Below are 22,465 nucleotides of genomic sequence, written 5' to 3'. Positions count from 1 at the left end.
GGGGTTAAAATGTTGTTTTCTATCTGTTGGCCTTTCAAATGAATCTAGTGCTGGAAAATGATTTAAATACTTTTATTTATTTAGGCTATGAAAATTATTTCAGAGAGGCCAAGGGAGGGAAGGAGCGAAAGACACTTTGTTCATGTTATATACGTCTTGTGTACGAAATGTCCCTGTTGTCACTGTGTTTTTTAAACAAATCTGTTGTCTGCATCCAGGCGCTGTCTCCATGTCACACACTGGACCAAGAAGAACGGCGACATGCTATGGTCCACCCCACTCACAAACTATCAGTGCAGTGCTGGATTGCATATGTACTACTGCACTAATTTCATTCATCTCACAGACTGATTTACCGTAGCTTGTTCAACATATAGACCGATGTTGCACTGTAGACTAATTAACAGACAGATTAAACAGAGGAGCAGCTCTGTGTCTCGTAGTGTTGCTGGAGAACTTGTGGGTCAGTGGGACGGAGCTGTGTGGAGAGTGTGAGAGAGGAGAGATGCACACTGGTATGTGTTATGTAACACAACTTGACCCTATATCAGTATAAACAGTGTTGTCTAAATTTTTATCTTGCTTGAAAATATATGGATATATCGTACATAACTGTTATATCGGCCAGCCCTAGCAGTTAATGCGCACTTCGTTCTGCACGGTGATTCGGTTGGTGGGTGTAATTGGGTAGACAGAAAATAGATCCTACATAAAACTGCTCACAACAAGGTCTGTGGATTATCTTTCTGGGGCTCTGAGTGCCACAAGCTGAGTGCCATCTAGTTCCATTATACTGGAGAGAAGGCAGACATCTCTGTGGCCGATATCTCCAACACTCAACAACTCACACCAAAACAATCTAGACAGATAAATAGCACTACAGGTGAAAGGAAAATGTGTATTTTGTTTTTGGGGTGAACTGTCCTTTTATCTTGACGATTAAAGAATGATGGGAAAAGGAAATGTGCTGGACTACCACCATATTGTGTTGACATGTATTTGAACTTCATTTCCTGAAGCTGAGTTTAGGGTTTTACCGGTTAAGTGCTCCAAACTCCAGCAACCGATTTCCCTCCACTCCAGCACAGAATTGCTTTCATTTCTCATATTTGTGACACACAGGGGATTTCTCACAAGCTGCAGGTACTGAATCACTCTGTTCATGTCAGAGTTATCACTGAGCTCTAGATAAGAGCCATCCAACATGCATTTCACAGTTGGTGGAGTGATAACGCTGTATTCTTAGAGCACGTTCTGCTTCCCACCCGTCCTGTGGGTGTGAAAAACACATCTATATATGGATTCAATTCAGTAACTTTTCATCACCCACCAGTTCAACCTGGTATTTCCAACATGCGTGTTTTCGATTCCATACGTCCTTGTGGAGGAAACTAGACTGTGTGAACTGTGAGATCATATTCGGTGGACTGGAGTTGCACTGACACAAATATGTGCTGTTTTTTTATAAAGTCACTGGAGGAGAATTCTGCAGCTTGACTGTATTTCATGGCACATTTCATGTTATTTGGTGAAAGACTTCCAGAAATATTGAATATATATCCTTTCCCTTATTCCTTATTACACCCATGAACAAAGGTAACTCTTCTTGACCCTCAGTCTCAGGCATCCAGATAGATAGTAAGGATTTACAGTATGATATCATCAACAATCTGCAATAACACAGCAATTATCTTCACTGAGCTGCAGCCTATTATTGATATCCAGAGATGTGCTGTAAATGTCCTGGTTAGATAATATCTGCATGTACTTTGAAACTCTCTAATCTAAGATAGACCAACAATAAAGATAGCAGAGCTCCACTGCCATGCAATTACGCCTATAACAGTGCTGATAATATTGGGCTCTCTGTCATAGATAAGTGGATTTTAATGCAACAAATACACTTTAAGGCGAGTGCTTGAAAGACTGACGGATGGTGATCACATGGGGTTCGTGCAGGGGCTACAGTTTATGAATTATTTTGGTTTTATAAAATAGAAATGAGTCCATCAGGCCCAGTCCTTCATGAATCAGTGAAACCCTGACTCACGCTGGCTCCACAAGGATTCATTTCACTAACCTTGAACCTTTTCCTTGAACCTTAAGTATGAGGGTTTTTGAACATTAGAGACTCTTGAACTGTTTTTTTATTCCACAATTTCTGACTGAAAAGCCCACAAGAGCTGTAAAACGAATGTCTGTCTCCTCAAAGTGTTGAAATCTCGCCCTTCAGAGAGTCTGATTTATTCAAAGTGTGTCATGCCTGACACATAATCAGAAAAGATGAGAAACAACCTTCCTGTCTTTATAGTTGATTCAGAAAATGACCCTCTAAGGTTTGTGTCATTTAAAAAAACCCAAACCTGAATCTGACCTGGGACCTTTGTGGCATGAGAGTCTCCTTTTCTGACTTCACATTACTCCCCACTTTGAAACTTTGCAGCGGATTAGTGGGGGAGGATGTCCCACAGAAAAGAAAGTTACAAAAATCAAAAGAAAATACATCATGTCTTTGTCTACTTTGAACTGTCTGATGAAGGTAGAAGTGTCAGAAGAAATCATCTGGAAAGAGAAGAAAATGGCTTTCAATTATTTGAGTTCCCAGATCTACATATGAGGCTCTCTTTCCCCAGAGGTGTAACAGTACTTTGAAGTCGGGTGAGTGATGGAAGGGTTGTCTCGTTGAAAACTAGGAAAAATTGGAAACTACAGGACAGACTATTGATTCTACTTTTTTCTGTGTTGAAGAGAAGTATAATAGCTCTGCCACAGAAAGAATCTCCCCACTGTGATAATAGTTAGATATGTCTTTACAAGTGTGCATGTTCCTCTTGTGTTACTGCTCAGGGAACATATTACGTAATTACTTTGCTTTATGGTGTGTATGCTTGAAATAGCATGAAACAGATGCTCTTAATTGTAGCAATAAAGATAAGAAAAGGTGAGGTGTGGTGAGGTCGTTCTGTGGAGAAAAGCAAAAATAAATTGCCATTGTTCAGCAGCGTGTCTTTTTGATCGTCACAAATCGCTATTGTTCAACAGCGTGTGTCTCTTTGATCGTCACAAAGAATCTGAAAAAAAAAGTCCACCTTGACCACTTTGAAAATCGAAATATAATTTAGAGTGAGTTTTGAAGAAGTTTTGCAGACTCACTGAGAAGTGCGAGAGGGCAGCTGTTCCAAACTTTTGTTGCATGTGTCCCTTCTAAACAGATCAATGTCCACTTGCAACCACATTCCCTGACAATCCATCCGATAGTAGTCGAGACATTTCATTCAGAAACGCTCATGTCAACCTCATAGTGGTGTAGATTAAAGGGCAGTGGCTCACCAAAGTTAGAGTGATTCATCCTCTGAGGACAATGAATGTCTGTTTCAAAATTCCATGACAATCAACCTAATAGTTGTACATACACCCACTGGCCAATTTCTTAGGTACACCTTCCTAGTACCAGGTTGGACCCCTTTTGCCTTCAGAGCTGCCTAAATTCCTGGTGGCATAAATTCAACAAGGTGCTGGAAACATTCCTCAGAGATGTTGGCCCATATTGACATGATAGCATCACACAGTTGCTGCAGATTTGTTGGCTGCACATCCATGATAAGAATCTCCTGTTCCATCACATCCCAAAGGTGCTCTATTGGACTGAGATCTGGTGACTGTGGAGGCCACTGGAGTACAGTGAACTCATTGTCATGTTCAAGAAACCAGTTTGAGATGATCTGAGCTTTGTGACATGGTGCGTTATCCTGCTGGAAGTAGCCATCAGAAGATGGGTACACTGTGGTCATAAAGGGATGGACACGGTCAGCAACAATACTCAGGTAGGCTGTGGTGTTTAAACCATGCTCAGCTGGTACTAAGAAAATCTCCCCCACACCATTACACCACCATCACCAGCCTGAGCCGTTGATACAAGGCAGGATGGATCCATGCTTTCATGTTGTTGACACCAAATTCTGACCCTACCATCTGAATGTGGCAGCAGAAATCCAGACTCATCAGACCAGGCAACATTTTTCCAATCTTCTATTGTTCAGTTTTGGTGAGCCTGTGTGAACTGTAGCCTCAGTTTCCTGTTGTTAGCTGACAGGAGTGGCACCTGGTGTGGTCTTCTGCTGCTGTAGCCCATCTGCTTCAAGGTTGGACGTGTTGTTGCTTCAGAGATGGTCTTCTGCAGACCTTGGTTGTAACGAGTCTGGTCATTCTCCTCTGACCTCTGGCATCAACAAGTCATTTTCACCCAGAAAACTGCAGCTCACTGGATACTTTTTCTTTTTCGGACCATCCTCTGTAAACCCTAGAGATGGTTGTGTGTGAAAATCCCAGCAGATCAGCAGTTTCTGACAGACCAGCCCGTCTGGCACCAACAACCGTGCCACGTTTGAAGTCACTTAAATCACCTTTCTTCCCCATTCTGATGCTCAGTTTGAACTTCAGCAGGTCGTTTTGACCATGTCTACATGCCTAAATGCGTTGAGTTGCTGTCACCTGATTGGCTGATTAGATATTTGCATTAACAAGCAGTTGAACAAGTGTACCTAATAAAGTGGCTGGTGAGTGTATATACAAGTGGTGGACCAAATAACCCACTGATGGACAAATGCTTCCATCAGTATAGCCATGCTATGCTGGTACTATGACGCCAAAAAATGTAGGTAACCTCGGATGACATCATGTCGAGAGGAGACTGCTTGCTCTAATCGAGTTTGAGTTATTTTCGGTAGTTTTTGCTACAATAGCTTGCAGGTGCTGGGAAGGGGTCTTTTCAATATATAAATACCAACATTCATGTTCTCTGGTGCATCTTTGTACTATACTGACGGCCTTTCCTTTATATTGGTGACTCTCTTTACAGCCATCTTTAGTCAACAGCTATTTGTTCCATCTATAGTCACTAACTGGAGTCATGGTACACACTGTCGAAACCGCAGTGACGTACGGCAGATCTGCTGGTTACATTTGTGCCATCAGCATCAGACTGTTGTTTAATAACCAGAGATCAGCACATGCTTTTGTGTCTATCAAATCTACTGATTCTCTTATTCTACACAGTTTCTTCTGCACACCAACAAGTATGTTGGAGACACAGTGACACACACAGCCCCACTAGTTTTGTGTCAGCGTGAGTTTTCTCCAGGTACTCCAGCTTCCTCTCACAGTCCAAACCCATGCAGGTTAATTGGTGACTCTAAATTGGCCATAGGTGTGAATGTGAGTGTGAATGGCTGTCTGTCTCTATGTGTCAGCCCTCTCGCCCAGTGTCAGCTGGGATAGGCTCCAGCCCCCCCCACGACTCCTCACAAGATAAGCAGTTAAGGAAGATGAATGGATGAATGGCCAAAATGTCTCCTGGAGCCCCTTAATGTAAATTATAATAGCCTATAGGGAAATGTGTGGCTGTGATGAGTAACATTACGTGATAGAGACTGTTTGGTTGCAAAGCTAAAGTTCAAAAATTTCCGTTCCAAGTCCCAGACAACAAGTGTCCTCTGAGGAAAACTTTCTACAGCACTCACAGACTGTCAGTGCATCATGACGAGGAGAACTTTGAATAACGGCGGTAGAAGTAATGAATATGATAAACCATGATTTTCACAGCCTCTAATGCACCCACCTATCATAATGAGTTCTCTCTGATCTGTGCCCAAGTACGCCACAGGTGCACCGAGGGAGCCTGGATATGACACAAAAGTGTGTTTGGCACACTTCTAACACACTTGGTAGGACGCACCTGACTGCAATCTGGCTGGCTGTGTTATCACACCACCTGGAATTGGGGGGACAAAAAGTCTCATTGTCCATCCCATCTGACACCAGTGGCTGGTAATGCTGCTAAAAACAAACTTAATTAGGCTACCTGTAGAACAAATATGAGTAATTATCTCATGATAGTAAGAATCCCTATCCTCAGGTTGGAAAACAGTGTGACAGAGAACTGATTAAAAATATCTAAAAAATTATGTTTATCCATTGATATTTGTAATAATCAAGAAATATATGCAACTGAGTGACGAAAGAAGCAGTAAGTTGTGTTTGTCTCTCCCTGAGTGACACATCAAGCCAAAACCTGTTTAAATAAACTTAAGTTGTCTACTGACAGTGACAGATGAAGTTAGATGTGTGACTCCCTCCACCGTCTGCCTTAAAAATATCTCTAAATCACCCCTGCCCAACAAAAAAAATGAATGTGAAACCACACAGGTAATCAATCCTGTCAGCGTTTCTTCCTTTTGTGCTGATTGGCTCTCTCAGCTTCCTGCTAAACACATGATTGGACAGTGATCAGCTGGGTTTGGGGAACACACTTGTGTGAAATGGCCTTTCAACTTTGTCTCTTGCGACAGACTCAGACATTCTCCAGACGTCGGAGTCACAGAGAGGAATGTATTGACCTGCTTGTTTTTACTTCTGCTGAATAGTTTCACTGTAATTTCATCAGCTGCTGCTTTAATGTTGGAATTATGACACTGAATACAGACACGGTAAGACACGTTTGTAGTCAGATCACTGGGTGCAACTACAGGTCTGTGTGTAAGAGAATGAGTCAGACTGAGTGGGTAAAGGTGTATTGATTCAAGGAGTTTTTGTGAAAGGCAAATGTGGGATTGAGCAACCTGACTTTGCAACACCTCAAGTGAAGTCAGTCATATTATTAAAAGCAGGCACACAGACTGGCAACACGGCTTTTCCTCTGAGAATAAGAGGAACACCTCCACTTTAAACCCATCGCTCACAGTTCTTCATTTCAGGTGCATGGTGGGATGGACCTCATCGACCTCCTGCTCAGGAATACAGATGAAACCACCGGTTGCCACAGCAACCAACCATGGACCACAACAATTCATGAAGTGAGTACAGCGGTCATTCTGCACTGTTCTCCTGAGCTCCTGAGCAGAGTCACTCGGGGGACAGTGGGATCACAACCACAAATCTCATTATGAAAATCTGAGTTTCATTGTTTATGAATGCAACAGTGACTGACAGCAATGAGGCAAAGAGTCACGAGAAACACTGGTGGCCCCGGGGGGGGGGGAATTCGCGCCATTATGCCATCTCTCCGTTCTATATAAACCAGTGGATCCCACCTGGTCCTGCCATGGGGTCCAGATTTGTCCTTAATCATTAGTTCAACAATGTCATACCTGCGTTTGATCATGTCGTCGAGCTATTTTGCTGTTTCTGTTAAATAGCTGTCCATTATTCACTCAGTCTACAGCATGAAACGGCACTTCAAAATAAAAGCTTGCGGCAGAAATTCACTGTACTTCAAAATAAAGTGTGCTTTTAACAAACTTGACACATTCACAAGTCACCTGTGGTCCATTCAGAATGGACTCGCGACCCACATTTGGACCACAACCCACCAGTTGGGAACCACTGGTATAAATGTTACAACCGGAGGGGTGGGGGGGCAGAGTTGTCTTGCTTTCAAGCCAGCATTGGAGGTAATATTAGCGCCGAAATGAGGTCTGTATAAAAGGGACAGCCAGCAGGATGGGATCATGGGTGGCACGGGTGTGATATTTTGACAACATGTTATGTGTGCAACCCACCGCAGGACATTTTAAAAGTAGCTAGTAGCAGTTAGCAGCTGCACACAGCTTGCAGAAAGACTCCCGCACGCTATCTTACTTGCAAAAATAATGATTTTAATGCCATGGCATGATGGTTCTGCTCATACCTCTTCGATGCACCTGTTTGGAAATAGATGTGTAAAGTATTCCTTTGTTCAGCAGTTGGCAGCTAACTCAAAGACGGATAACAGCAGCTGAAAATGTCCACAAATTGGGAAAACAATGAGGTCTGGTAGCTCCTTACCCTCAGAGCAGAAAACAAGATCAGCCACCATATAACAGGAACAGCACATTATTGTTATTGCAATGTTATGCCATTGTTATTGTTTATGAAGCGTTGCTGATGCATATGTTTCAAGTCACACAAGCATGATGCTGCCATTGTTTGGTTGTGCATAAAAATGCAAAGGCCGCATAGAGAGGGGACTTCTTGTTGTGTCCCTATAGCCTGATCTCTGTGTAAAAAGGGCTCCTGATACATTTGCTGTAGATTTAGAAGGCAGATTTAGAAGGCAACAGTGACATCAACAAGGGTAAAACAGGCCTTCCTAAATGTAAAGACAGCGACTGACAGGAATAACAGGCGACATTACAGATGAGGAGACACTGCAGTACGTTGTGTTACGGTGCTGGCTCAAGGAATCGAAAGCCTGGTGTGTTGATGTTTTTGTCTGTGTTTGTATGTGGTGATGTGACTCATTAAGCCGATCTAACCAGCAGCAGTGGTGGTGTCATGGGATGATGCATACATACATTCCTCCTCCTCCTCAGACTCAGAGCCCTGAGGGAAGTTCTGCTGATGACTTCCTGGACGCCCTGCTGGGTGGGAGCGACTCCTCCTCCGTTCCAGCATCCCCCCTGTGGTCACCCTGCACCACTGATAGCGGCATCAACGAGGACACCCCGTCAGATCACAGAGACAGTCTTCACCCACCCTTCTGCACAGCTTTTCCAGCCTTCAACACACAGCCTTTCCCTCAGCCTCTACCTCCAGAGAACCAGGCACCACCAAATGAAAAAACGTCTGACGTCTTCATTGAGCTAGGTAAGACGGGATTTATTGTAAAAAGGGAAATTAGGATATGACATACTGGCATTTCATATTGGTAAAAAACATCTGTGACAAGCACAACTACAGAGTGAGCTGTGAACAGTGAATAGTTTCAATAGAGAGAACAAAGACGCGCAAAAACTAGAAGAACATTGTGAGCCAGGTCAAAATCCAAGACCTTGTTGTGAGTTTTATCCATTTGTGCTTCCTGTCTCAGCACAATGAGACAAACTGACTGACTGCCTCTGACTGACTGTCTGAGCCTTTAGACAATTAAGGGCTCTTTCAGGGAGCAAATAATTTGTTTTTCCTATTTCTGAATATTTTCAAAGAATAAAAAGGTGCAATTAATCACGTGAGGAAAATGTCTTTTGAGGGCGGCTTTTGAATAATGGTCCCCTTTCACACTGCTGATTATTCACCCCCTCAGTGTTGAAAATACTTTGAAATTGAATGAGCAAACCAAATTTGCAACCACACAATGATTATCAAACAGAGAAAAATGTGACATGTATTTTGTCGTGTCTTGTAAAGAACAGCGGGGCGCAGCAGTCACAGAGGTCCACTCCAAGACAAAGGCAACGACCTAAATATTTTGTGTTTCGCTTGAATGGCATATGTGGGCAATTTTGAGAATCATCACCTGCTGTTTCACCGGTTCAATCTGCAGGCTGGGAGTCGGATGACCTCCAAGAGCAATTTGGCATTGCACACTACCTCACTACGAGCCAAACCTCCCCTCTGTCCTCCAGTCAGACTCTCACAGTGAAAGACCTGCTGCTTTCCAACCCCGGGCAGAGTGTAAGTGGAGAAGAGCTGAATACTTCTATTAAAGATTAGAATTTTGACAAACTTTCAACATAAGGGGGCATTAAAGGAGCACTTCACCCTTCAAATGACAATTTGTATATCAATCACTTACCCCATGTTATGTTGAATTCAAGAATAAAATTTAGTTTTTCTCACATGCCTCCACAGTGAACAAAGAATCCAAAACTGGAGAAAATTGTTGATGAATTGAAGTCATAGGGGTCCATGATTAACAACAGTAAAACTAAATCAAAACATCTGTTTTCAAGCTCTCAAACAACTTGTACAGTATCATACAAGACTCATTTATCCAGTCGTTCAGCTCAGTACCTCCAAAACCAACCCGATCTCACTCTGAAGTCGTCAAAATCCAGTGCTTGCAGCATCAGACAAAAAAGCCGTCCTTTAAAATCGACATGATACGCGGCCTGTCGCCATTATATTTTAATGGTGCTTGGTGGCTTCAAGGGGAAACACGACGGGACAAGAATTAAAGTCCAACAAACACCGACTTTCACCCAGGAGAGTGGTGTTCGCGTCCCAGGAGATTCTAAAGCCAAACCCTGTTCATCTTTCCTAAACCTAACCACGCGCTTTCGTTGTTGGAGGAAAAAACATCAAATTATGTTGTTGAACTGACGTAGTGCATTTATTTTGAAAGAGACTGTATATGAACGGTAAATTTCCTGTGAAAACAGAAGTGTATTTTGAAAGAAGACAATGAATGTAACAGGCAGAATTTGACACGGCGTCCCAGAGCGTCAACAGCCAACACACCCGGGGCATCAAACACTGACCAAAAAAACCCCGTCCTTTAACGTGAGCATGATACGCGGCTGGTCAGTGGCGTCGAATGAAAGAATGAATGAAAGCTAAGGCAGCGAGAGTCCAAATGGGGTGGACGGGAGGGGTGGTGGATGGGTCCAACAAACACCAACTTTCATCCGGGAGAGTGGTGTTTGGGTATCGTAAGATTATAAAGCCTAACCCTGTTCTTTTTTCCAAAACCCAACCGTGTGTTAGTTGTTGGGGAAAAACAAATGTCAACTTGTACGGTTGTAGTGCTTTTATTTTGAAAGAGACTGAAGACAATGCATGTAACAGGCAGAACTTGACAAAGTGTCCCAGAACGTTAATAACCAACACACCCAGGGTACCGTTTCACATCGTACCTGGATGTGGAAAGTCCATGACCAAACGTCACTATGTAACGAGGTCGGAGTGAGAATGTGTTGCAACAAACAGACAGCCTCTCCAACAAGGCAGTGAACTACATACTTATCGATTCTGTCTTCAAAGCTAGACTCCATTGACAAAAACAGCAATTTGACCATGTTGAACACAGGAGCTGCTGGTGTAGCGCAGCCTCGCTCAGTTTGTTTGTTTGTGTTCTTGTGTGACTTTGGTGAATGTGAGCTAAACCTTTAAAACATCAAAGTCACATAATAACACACACAACAAAAGAAACAAACGAGGCAGCAGAACACCAGCAGCTGCTGTTCAGTCAGGTAGAATTACTGTTTTTGTCAATGGAGTCTGGCTTTGAAGAGAGCATTGTTAAGTTTCACTTTTCATTTAGTTCCCTGTTGGAGAGGACTGTTTGGGAAGTACTGAGCACAAGACTCAGTAAAAGAGACTTGGATTCTACTTGTTGGATTGGATGTTTAGATACAGTCTTGCTGTTGACCATGACTACAGTTCATCAAGAATTTTCTCCAGTTTTGACAAGAGACATTTTTGTGGAGGCCTGTCCCCATGTGACAGCAAGAGAGCACCCTTTGCACCAAATAATCAGAATTTTATGACCTGCTCAGAGAGTCAGTTTAACTGGAATATTCTGTCCATCTGGTTCACAGGCACAGCGCATCCCCCAGCATTCCCTGCAGGAGCTTGTACTTAATGAGGATGAGAAGAAGCTTCTGGCCAAAGAAGGGGTGAACTTACCCAGCAAACTGCCACTGTCCAAGGTACATGAGCAAGACACACGCTTACACATATGTAGGGCAGATGTCTGCACACACACACACTCACCATACACATTCACTGCCTCCTCTCTCTCTGGCACACACATGCATGCATCAAAATCTAAATCTGTATCCCCAGTTTCACAGCCTCTGCCAGTTGCCCCCCTCCAACCCAGTTTCCCCTCACTTACCCTTTTTCTTCTTCATTCTCTCTTGTCCCTGTCCTCCCATGTGTTTCATCACCCTGACAAGTTTGAAGAGAGGGTTTTGAAGAAGATCCGGCGGAAAATCCGCAACAAGCACTCGGCTCAAGAAAGCCGGAAGAAGAAGAGGGAATATGTTGATAGTCTGGAGGGAAGGTAGGAGCCGGCTGCGCTCAGCGTCCTCACACAACACAACATAATCTCTGCACTGGCCTAGAAAATTAAACTTTTAACACTAAACTTGTAACACTTTACTTGAAGTTATCTACATAAGGGTGACATGACACTGTCATAACTATGACATGATACTGTCATGAACTTGTCATAAACATTATGTACATGTCATAAACGTTTATGACTGCTGTCATTAAGTGTCATTCGGTTTTTGTAATGACAAGTTGACATTGTTTGGGTTGACTTAACTTGATATTAATCAAAGTGACATTACCAGAAGATGTCTTTGTCATGACAACTTGACATTAAATTTGTTTGGGATGTCCTTATTATGACAACTTTACATTAACCAGGATGACATTACCAGAAGATGTCTTTGTCATAACAGTAATAATCATTATGTCAACTTGTCATAAACACAAAAAGAGGTGCATTTCTTGTTAATGTGAAGTTGTTATGACAAAGACATCTTCTGGTAATGTCATCCTGGTTAATGTCAAGTTGTCATAATAAGGACATCCCAAACAAATTTAATGTCAAGTTGTTATGACAAAGACATCTTCTGGTAATGTCACTTTGATTAATATCAAGTTGTCGTAATCAAGACAACCCAAACAATGTCAACTTGTCATTACAAAAACCAAATGACACTTAATGACAGCAATCATGAACGTTTATAACATGTACATAACATTTATGAAAAGTTCATGACCAGGTCATGTCATAGTTATAGCAATGTCATGTCACTCTTATGTAGATACCTTCAAATAAAGTGTTACCAAACTTTTATCTGCATTCGTTATGATCTGAAGCTCTCCATAATGATACACTTAATTCACTTTAACAAACTTTTGCGTGGATTGTGTGGTTACATTTTTAAAAATATCAGTTTTTAGTATTTCATATCATTTTTGATGAAGCGGAGTTTATGAAAACTTTTTTCACTGATATGCGGTGTTTATAAAGTCTTCCCTGGAATAAGCTCCTCAGGCTCACAGCAACAGAAGTGGTTTGTTTGGTAATGAAAAAAACAGAGAGCAGTGCAGCTGTCATGGTTGAACAAACAAAGAGAGATCAGATACTAACAGAAACTCAAACTTTTTCAACAGAAAAAGGCTTCACAGAGCTGTACACAAAGTTAATTGATATCTGGAGAATTCAGCACCAAAACATCACAGAAATAACAAGGAGTTATCACCGATGCTCCCCAAAGCAAACCACAAGGACCCTGTAGAGTTTTACTTTAACTTTCCACTGATATTTCTAAAAACTGACATGTTCGACAGATGAAAATGTCAATCACTACTACTAACACTCACACAAGCATCATATCGGGTTATTAAGATGGTAAATGAAAGTGCTATGGGAGTATAATGTGCTCAATACTTGTCCAGACATGTATACATGCTTGGTAACATATGTCCTCAGGCACATTGCTACACACCTTAGCATGTTAATGTTCCCTAATTGTTATTATCCTGATTGTAATGACAACATGTTGTGGACTATGATCAGTTAGAACTAATAGAAGAAGGTGATTCGGTCATGTTTGGTGTAACAAATCAAAGGCACTATACACTCATTGACCACTTTATTAGGTACACCTGTACAACTGCTAGTTAATGTATAAAGCTAATCATGTATAGACATGGTCAAAACGACCTGCTGAAGTTCAAACTGAGCATCAGAATGGGGAAGAAAGGTGATTTAAGTGACTTTGAATGTGGCATGGTTGTTGGTGCCAGATGGGCTGGTCTGTCAGAAACTGCTGATCTGCTGGGATTTTCACACACAACCATCTCTAGTGTTTACAGAGGATGGTCTGGAGAAGAGAAAATATCCAGTGAGCAGCAGTTCTCTGGGTGAAAATGTCTTGTTGATGCCAGAGGTCAGAGGAGAATGGCCAGACTGGTTCAAGATGATAGAAAGGCAACGGGAAGTCAAATAACCACTGGTTCCAACCAAGGTCTGCAGAAGACCATCTCTGAACCAACAACACGTCCAACCTTGAAGCAGATGGGCTACAGCAGCAGAAGACCACACCAGAATTTGGTGTCAACAACATGAAAGCATGGATCTATCCTGCAGCAAACAAACAGTTTTCTGACCTCAGTGAAGATGTTGTTTTTGAAAGGCTAAATACCAACAATTAATGATTGAAGCAGACTATTTTGTTAGATAAAGAAAATATTTTTTAAAATAAATTTTGACTTTTGAACTGTACAACACTTATTGAAAACATTTGGATCATACGAGTCAGACACAATCCTACGCAGGCACCACTGGAATCTAATTCTACAAAGAGTTTAATACTAATAATATTAGTGTAGCTTAATACGTATCTGCAATTGTGCAGGAATACCATGCTTAAACAGAATAAATGGACCTGGAAAAAAAAGCTGCAAAGCATTTGAATGATAATTTAGGATTTGAATGTCCGTGTTATGGATGACATTCAAAGCCCTAATCCTACGATACATGTGAAAAAATAGGCAGCTAAGGACTGACATATAATCAGTGAACAGTCTCAGGATGTGATGGTTTTCCAAAACAATTAGAAAATGTTACATCAGTACAGCTGACAGCTTCCTTTGTCTGATCTGTGGTCAGCTGGACAGAAAACCCTGAATAGTGTGATCACCAGCAGGACAAAAGGGCCGCTGAGCTGCTGTGTGTGTTGTAGCTAGAGGGGGGGATTTAGCAGAAGTTGAAGATGCTGTGTAAATGCACCATCTCACAAAAGAGGGACAGGAGGCTTTACCAAGATGAAGCCCAGTTTAGTCCTCCTCCTCCTCCTCCTCTTCCTCTTCTACCTCCAGGGTCTGCAGAATGAGTCCTATCACATAGCCAGCCTTTGTCACCAAATTTGTTAATCCTGCCTGCCTCCCCCACGTTGGCTCTCCCTCCCCATCACTCCTCCGCAAACAATGCAGAGTGGAAAAGCTTGTAGTTGGATTTATACGGTAAAAGACTCCTTGAAAAGAGCAATGCAGCAATATTCCCACATGAAACTGTGTGTCAGACGCCTCTGGGTTTATTCATCAGCCTCTCCGGGGTATTTGTTCAACTGCTTGATCTTATTGATGCTGAGCTTCACAGGATTGCACCACTGGACTCTAAAACTTGCCACCAGTGATTCATCTCAGAGTCATCTGAGACTGTGCGGAGGTACCAGGACCCAAAGTTGGATCTGAACTCTGAGAGAGTAGAATAAAGTGAGAGTCCAAAGATGGACAAGCTGTGGCCAGTGTGTGGTAATCTATAAACCAACAAACCATGGTGTTTTTCACCTGAATCAATAAACATGAATTTTAATTAGATCTGTAGTTTGGGATCAGTTTGTATGTTTATATCCTCTGTCAAATATTAAAGAAGATTGATTGTGTGCCGGGCCTCAGAGTCACCAAACAAACTTTTGTGTGTTCAACCAGACTTTTTTTTTTTTTTTTTAAAAACAAAAAAAACAACAACTATCTGATAGTTTGCTATCAACATCTCATTTAAACACAAGCTCCGTTGCCTCTGGACAACAAGTTTCGTGATGAGATTGTCACTCCCAGTGAGCAGAGTCAGCATTTGTTGATAATTAAGCCAGCTGCAAGCGGAGCGTATCAACATGGTATCATTATCAGTTGTAGTTCAGCCCAGTCAGAGGACCATAATGGAGCGTGACTCACAGTGACTAAAAGAGAACAGCGACAGCAGAAGAGGGGAGGTGGGGAGGGAGGGAGGGAGGATTCACTGGATGACAGAATGGGGTGCGAGATAACACTCAGCAGACGGATATTGGCAGGGAGACAATACGACATCATAACACAGTTTTATACGATAGCCTTTATCAACGTTTCTCCTCTCTTTGTCTTCTGTCTCTTTCTGCAGGATGTCTGCATCTAGTGCTCACAACCTGAAGCTGCAGAGGAAGATCCAGCAGCTGGAGGAGACCAACAAGTGAGTCCCCAAATCAGCCGAGAAAATGGAAATGGAAAATGGCCATCAATTTCCCCAAACCCAAAATGACATCTTCAAAGGGTTTGTTTTGTTGGACCAACAGTCTAAAATCCAAATATCCTCCTGTGACCGTGTGCCCTCATACGAGGACATCACATTTTGGGTTTACTTGACCTTATACTTCATTCTTCTTAACTTAGACATGTTGTCCTTGTTCATGGACACTTTTCTGTGCCATCTAGTGGTAGTAAGAGCACAATACACTAATCCATGTAAAAACAAGATGGCAGCCATCTTTGCCAAGTCAGTCTGCAGCTGATCCTGACACAAAAGTGGACAAGGTCCAAAACCTGATCACATGTAATGGTTGAAACTTGTTGTATAATTAATAATGTTGGTAGTTTGATATGGCAACAAATTTGACCAGTTTTAGCAACAGTAAGAAGCTAAACACTCGTTGACTTTGCACGTTTTCCACCCTGATTTTGCGTCACGGAGACTATTGTAATATTTTGAGTGTTCATACCTGGCGACGTGTGTTTCTGTCAGAGGGAGTCTCGCCAACTGCGTTACGACCTGTGTGCCCATCACAAGATTTCTCCACCGAGCCCTTGCCGACAGAGCCCCAGATAACGCAGTGATATCACCAAACTACGTTTTTTAACTTGGAGACGACTAGAGCTGTAATCTCCTGGTCAAACAGTCGTTTATTTGGTCGCTATGCTCTCGTCCAACCAAATTCTCATTAATCGAATAATCGCCGTGTTACTTTCATAAGGAGAAAAGTGCTACATCAACAGCTTTCCAGGATTAATCCATTATTTCCTGCGGCAGAGGGATAGACTAAGTTACCTGTGAAAGTGGGGGTGTTTTCAAAACACCCCCGTTGTTGACAGAAAGTTGGACTCGCCCACCCTTGCTCTCAGCGTCACGGTGACGCAGACCTCCTATCTGTTCAGCGTTGCCAGGTGTACGATAATTATCGTATTTGTACGATAATTTGGCCCTGTGTAGGATCAATAATCCCAAAAACCCCAAATGTACGATAATTCATTCATGAATGTGTGGTTGTAATCAGTATGCCAGAGTTTTTTTGTGAGCCCTGAAGTCATCTGTTCCCATGTGACATGTTTCCAGCCAATCGCACTTTGCTTAGCATGAGATACAGGTAACGTTTGTCTCTGAACAATGAGCATGATTGGCTGAATGGTCAGCTGTACCCGCCCCACGAGGCGCTAGGACCCGTCAGGAAGTCAAGCGAGAATGAGATTCAAAACAGAAGAAGAAGTGGAAAAACAGAAGCAACGAAAATGAAAATGAAAATGAAAATTGCCTATAGGGCATCAGTAGGATTGTTATTTTGGTTATGACGGATGTACGATAATTTCCCTCAAAATACGATAATTTTGAGTCTCTGGTACGATAATCCCACATTACTCACCTGGCAGCACTGTGTCTGTTTCAGGTTTCTGACACCATTTCCCTCAGTGGAAACAGAGCTTGTTGCTAATAACGTTAGCATGTTGTATTGGTGGGGGAAATGTGTCCAGATAAAGACAAGTGTTTGTCTGTCAGTTCTGCGATTTATAGTGAAGCCAATTTGCATACTTGTGTTTGAAATGGTCTCTATTAAGCCATGTTTAATGTGTGTTTAATGTGTGTTTTTAATCAACTATGTAAATAAAGTTTGATTTGAACTAAACTTTACAGCACTTACAGTCCTCCACCGCCCACTAGCGTTCTGGAGGTGTAACTGCAGTTAGTGAGTGACACAGACACACCACCGCAGAAGTAAAAATAACGTGCAGATTTTTTTTCCCCCCACTACTAATCGATTAGTTGAAGATTATGTGCAACTTTAGTCGACCAAGATTTTCTTTGGTTGACTACAGCCCTAGAGACGACACATCGTAAAGGCATGGATATTCTTCCCAGTGTTGAATCAGATCTACCTCCACAGGGCCTGGGTCCAAACACAACGCACTTCCCCTGATCCTGTGGACGCGCCATTGTTGTCGTTGCTTGCCAGCTTGTCAATGTTGCCAGATCTTGGGAGAGAAACAAGCAACCAGGGCCCAAAAGAAGCAACTATCATGCGTTTAAATAACTTATTAGACGGATATATATATAGAGGAAGGTGACGTTTAGAGAGCAAGCCCAAACAAGCAACTCCACTTTAGAAACATGCCCAAAGTCGTGGCTAATAAACGGACCTGGCAAGTGGCAACCTTGCAGCTTGTCCTCCTCACATTTCTTCTGTCCTCCTGCGTGCTGACGTAGGACGTGTCCCACCTCTCATTGGCTGATGCTCTCTGTCAGACGTGTCACACTTTTCCAGTTTTCTAGCATGCCAGATATCCAGTCCCAGTCGCAGACGAGGGGGCGACTTGCTCGTCCCACACACGAGGACTCGTCGTGGAAGACTATCTGCTGACTCACCTCCGACCCAAGGTGGCTCTCAAGATCCTCTGCAATGTCAAAATCGCAGTAAAAATCGTGTAATGCGAACTAGGCTTAAGATACTACTAGTAAGGAGGTACTCGTTTGAAGACATTAAGACTTTATTATCATCTCGTCTGAGGACATTGGAACTTTATTATCACTGACAGTGTTTCCTTTTTTAAACGTATTGGGTCCTCAAATAGCTAGGAGAAATTAAAAATGCATACCAAACAAAGGTTCAGTCTCAGGAGGATATTTTCAATTTACAGTGATTTAAACAGCATAGCAAGAGTTATTCAGCCTGTTCTAATTCCTAGAACATCAAATACCAATGCCTTGGACACCCTTAAAGTATCTATGTGACACACAGCTGAAACACATTGTGACTCGTGGTTAATGTTGTGAAACGGTCATGGTTAGGCTTAGACAACAAAACTACTCGGTAAGGTTTAGAAAAAGGATAATGTAACGTAATGTGACATAAATACATCATATGAGCGATGTCAGATCATGATGAGGGTATGTAAATTGCGTAATGTGACGTTTAAACAACACTGACTTTTGGTTTAACACGGGACACAAACTGTGGTCTCCTGGGTGAAAGTCCGGTTTGTGTGACCCATTCGCCCCTCCAACCTCCCGCCATGCCTTTGATATCGATATCACCCACTGAAGGCTGTTACAGAGCGACAGTGTTTGATGCTCTACGAATGAGAACGGGCTGAATTTGAGAGGCTGGAAGTATTTACTGTTGTCATTATTCTTTAGTGACTTAAAGAAATATTTTGCCATCTAAAAATGATAAACTACCACTGTCAGATTGTGTCAGCTGTAGCTTATCAATTAATTAAATACCCTGTAAAAGGGGTCAAACACGTGCTCTTGATGGTTACATGCATAATATGGAGCTAAAAGACTGAAGGTTAAAGTGAAGGCAAAACATCCACATTGACTTGACATTTCTCTACATTGAAATACACATGAAAAATTCAACAGCAATGTCTCTTGGGCCGCAGTAGCTCAGTCCATAGGGACGTGAGTTGGGAACCAGAGGGTTGCCGGCTCAAGTCCCTGTCTGGACCAAATATGGAGTGTGAAGTGGTAGCTGGAGAGGTGCCAGTTCACCCCCTGGGCGTTGCAGAGATGCCCTTGAGCAAGGCATCATGACCCAGTTACTCAAGATAATCTACCGACCTAGTTGTGAGCAGTTTCATGTAGGAACTATTTTCTTTCTCTTTAAAACTACACGCACCAACCAAATCACTGCTCAGAAGGACCTGTTTACATTTACTGCTAGCTCACCTAGCACTGTGGAGCTAGTTAAGACTGCAGCTCAACTGAGGAAGACACTATTAATGTTTACATCTCATGCTGTCATGAGTAGATGCATGCTTCCTTTTGTGTAGTGATACGGTTGGTGGGTGAAGTTCAGTAGAAAGAAAATAGTTCCTACATGAAACTGCTCACAACAAGGTCTGTGGATTGTCTTGAGTAACTGGGTCATGATTTCTGTAAAGAGACATTGCTGTTGAGTTTTTCAAATTTATTTTTGGGGCTCTAAGCACCACAAATCGAGTGCCATCTAGCTCCATTATATTCGAGAGAAGGCCGACATCTCTACAGCTGATATCTCCAACACTCTGGAACTCACACCTTCCACGTGCCCTTCATGGTGGCATAGATACAGCCAATAGAGGTCAAAACGAGGTCCCAGTGGTGGAGGCTATATTTCCCCCTTTAACAGAGGCAGCGTTGAAGACGGAAATATTCTGTGTGGCCAATAAATACATTGCGACATGTGGGTAGATAGTTGTTTTCACTATATTACTGATTTGTTCACTTCTACCACTTTTTAAATGTCTTTGTCGTGTCCCATGGTCTTATCTTGCTTAAACTATGCTCCACTGCCCACATGATCTCTGGTGGTACCACTCCATTTCATCTGTATCCATGAGCGTTCAGATAACACGCACAAATACAGACGAAATGAACGCAGAGTGTAAACAGAGAGCTCTATCTCTGTCTGTATACATATCTAACATTGAGCAGGAATGAGTCCTAGAGGAAAAATGTGTATTTTGATTTGAGGGTGAACTGTCCCTTTAAGCTCTAGAGCCAGCTGCTGCAGAAAAAAAACAATTCCACAAGCATCCATCAATCCTCACAGTGTCATGAACTCAATTTTGGGCCTAATCTCAAACACAATAATTAAATGGAGCCTTGGATATTTTAATGTCTCAGTTTCTCTTTTAATTTTCCATTTCATCTCACTCTATATTTGGTTTTCATGTGGCTAAATTGGTGGTATGAGTTTGTATTTTCTGCCTTAGCTGTTCGTTGGAGTACATCTGTCTGTGTCCCATTGATCCTCATTGATTTTGTCCCGGCCCGTCCCTCTGCGGGTGCTGACAACCTTGTTACTTTCCAGTAGGTTTAAAATCAGGACTGAGGAAGCTTAGTGTTAAATCACCAGGACACAAAGCCCATCCAGTTTTAACACTTCACACAGTGTTCTCAGACTTTGCTTCCTCTTCCATCTCATTATTCTGCCTTTTTTCCTGATGCTGGCAGAGCGATGAATTGAAACAGAACGTGGGAGGAGGCTGTGTGCCTGCACCTCCCTGCCACGTGTCTGCACCTCTTTTTGTTGCTTTAGTTGCCACTGATCACAGACGCTGAAACAATGGTGCCTATATTTCATGTCTGTATTTGTGTTGCAGAGATTTGCTGGAGCAGCTAAGCCGGCTACAGGCCCTCCTTCCAAACAGCCCCAGTAAAACAACACACAGAGGGACCTGCATCTTGGTGAGATGTATAACACATTACATTGATTCACACCACTGAACTCAGACAGCATAATCTGCAACAGCTAAATAATATATACATAGCATACACAGTATATACACACCACAGCGCCTGAGCACATCATTAAACCACTGCCTGCGCTCCACTGTTTACTAACGCTCTGATTTCCTTCAAGATTATAATCAAGAATGTTGCGCTCATCTTTTGTGCGAATTGTATGAACATAACTCAATTTCTTCTTTCCCCTGTGCTCTCTGTAATTTCCCTCTGGCCTGTGTCGTCTGTGCCTGGCCTGTTTCGCTCCCACTGTCTTTGTTCGTGTCCAGGTTTTGCTCCTCTCCTTCTCTCTGCTCATTTCCTCAAATCTTCAGCCAGACCCCTACAGCCAGCCCAGCCAGGGAGACTACACACAGAGCAAAGGTGTGTACTCACACTCACACTTTCTCTCTCTCTGTAACACAGACACAAGCACACACTCACACTTCTCCTCCACCACATCTCTGCCCCTCAGTGCCTTCCCGCTCCCTGCAGACGATAGATGAAGTGCGAGACGTCCCTCCTCCCCCTCTCTTCTCCGTCTCCAGGGGCTTTGAAGCACTGTACAGGCTGATGGAGAAGCTCTGACCCTGGACAGATTTCCCCATGGTTGATTTCCCATCCTCTCAGCACCAGGATCACAGGCACCGGGACCATCACTGATCTCCTTGGGACCCCCAGGAGGAAAGATGTAGCAAAGGAAAGCGGGCTTGCTTGCAACTGCAGCATGACAATGAGCAGTTTAATTGCTTTTCAGCATCTGTTTTCTCACCGCAGAGACTGAGTGAGGCGTTATAGTATAGTATAGTATAGTATTTCAAATATTTAAGGTCTGTGAGGAGGTCGTCAAAACAGATATAATTTTTCATTTTGCTTTGGAAAACAGAGCCCCAGGGACCTGGTGGAGCATGTATTATATACCGTATACACTACTGCAAGATCCATGATCTGCAAAGCACTACAAATGTACATTCACTGCTGTATTTTATTTACTTTTGATGTATATGTTGAAAACCTTTTTCCAGAATGATTTGCATTTTGTAACAGTTCAGTGCAACGCTGACAAAGCACAAGTGAATTAAAGTGTTTACTCCAGTGAATTTTGGAAGCGCCTGAAGGGATTTGTTTCTTTCAGTAGTGCCATGTGTCCAGTCTGGAACAGATTTGCATCCCAAAAGTAATAAGGCAACATGTGAGAAAATAAATTTGGTCCCCAAAAATAATTATCAGCAAAAGAGGCTGGATGACTTATCATTTCATTAAAAAATATCATAATAAGCTTCACTTTCATGCCAGCTGTCAATGTGGGAAAGTGGGCTTTAGTTTTTAAACTAGTAGGTATATCTCAGTTTTAGAGCAAAAGTTTTTGTGGTTATTATATTTGTGGAAATATAATTTTTGTCTCTGTTTGGAGTGTCTCTCTCAAGTGGGGTCAAAGAGAAATGTTGCAAAACT

The 22,465-nt window shown here is 42.5% G+C and overlaps 1 protein-coding gene across 1 annotated transcript in view; it reads left to right on the top strand.

Annotated features, from left to right (window-relative positions):
- LOC125902700 (cyclic AMP-responsive element-binding protein 3-like protein 3-B) overlaps positions 1-22,058 on the top strand; it is a 28,764-nt gene extending 6,706 nt beyond the window's left edge. Inside the window, exons 2-10 of the mRNA XM_049599238.1 lie at positions 6,753-6,851; positions 8,349-8,622; positions 9,299-9,429; positions 11,295-11,405; positions 11,655-11,761; positions 15,659-15,727; positions 20,890-20,974; positions 21,301-21,394; positions 21,486-22,058. Coding sequence (XP_049455195.1) covers positions 6,753-6,851; positions 8,349-8,622; positions 9,299-9,429; positions 11,295-11,405; positions 11,655-11,761; positions 15,659-15,727; positions 20,890-20,974; positions 21,301-21,394; positions 21,486-21,598 — 1,083 coding nt within the window. The 3' untranslated portion in view covers positions 21,599-22,058. The remainder of the gene's footprint in view (positions 1-6,752; positions 6,852-8,348; positions 8,623-9,298; positions 9,430-11,294; positions 11,406-11,654; positions 11,762-15,658; positions 15,728-20,889; positions 20,975-21,300; positions 21,395-21,485) is intronic.
- Positions 22,059-22,465: the final 407 nt, after the last annotated feature.

The sequence above is a fragment of the Epinephelus fuscoguttatus genome, linkage group LG15 (genome assembly GCF_011397635.1).
Source record: "Epinephelus fuscoguttatus linkage group LG15, E.fuscoguttatus.final_Chr_v1".
In the NCBI taxonomy this organism is placed as follows: Eukaryota; Metazoa; Chordata; class Actinopteri; order Perciformes; family Serranidae; genus Epinephelus; species Epinephelus fuscoguttatus.
This window is presented reverse-complemented; position numbering and strand designations above follow the sequence as displayed.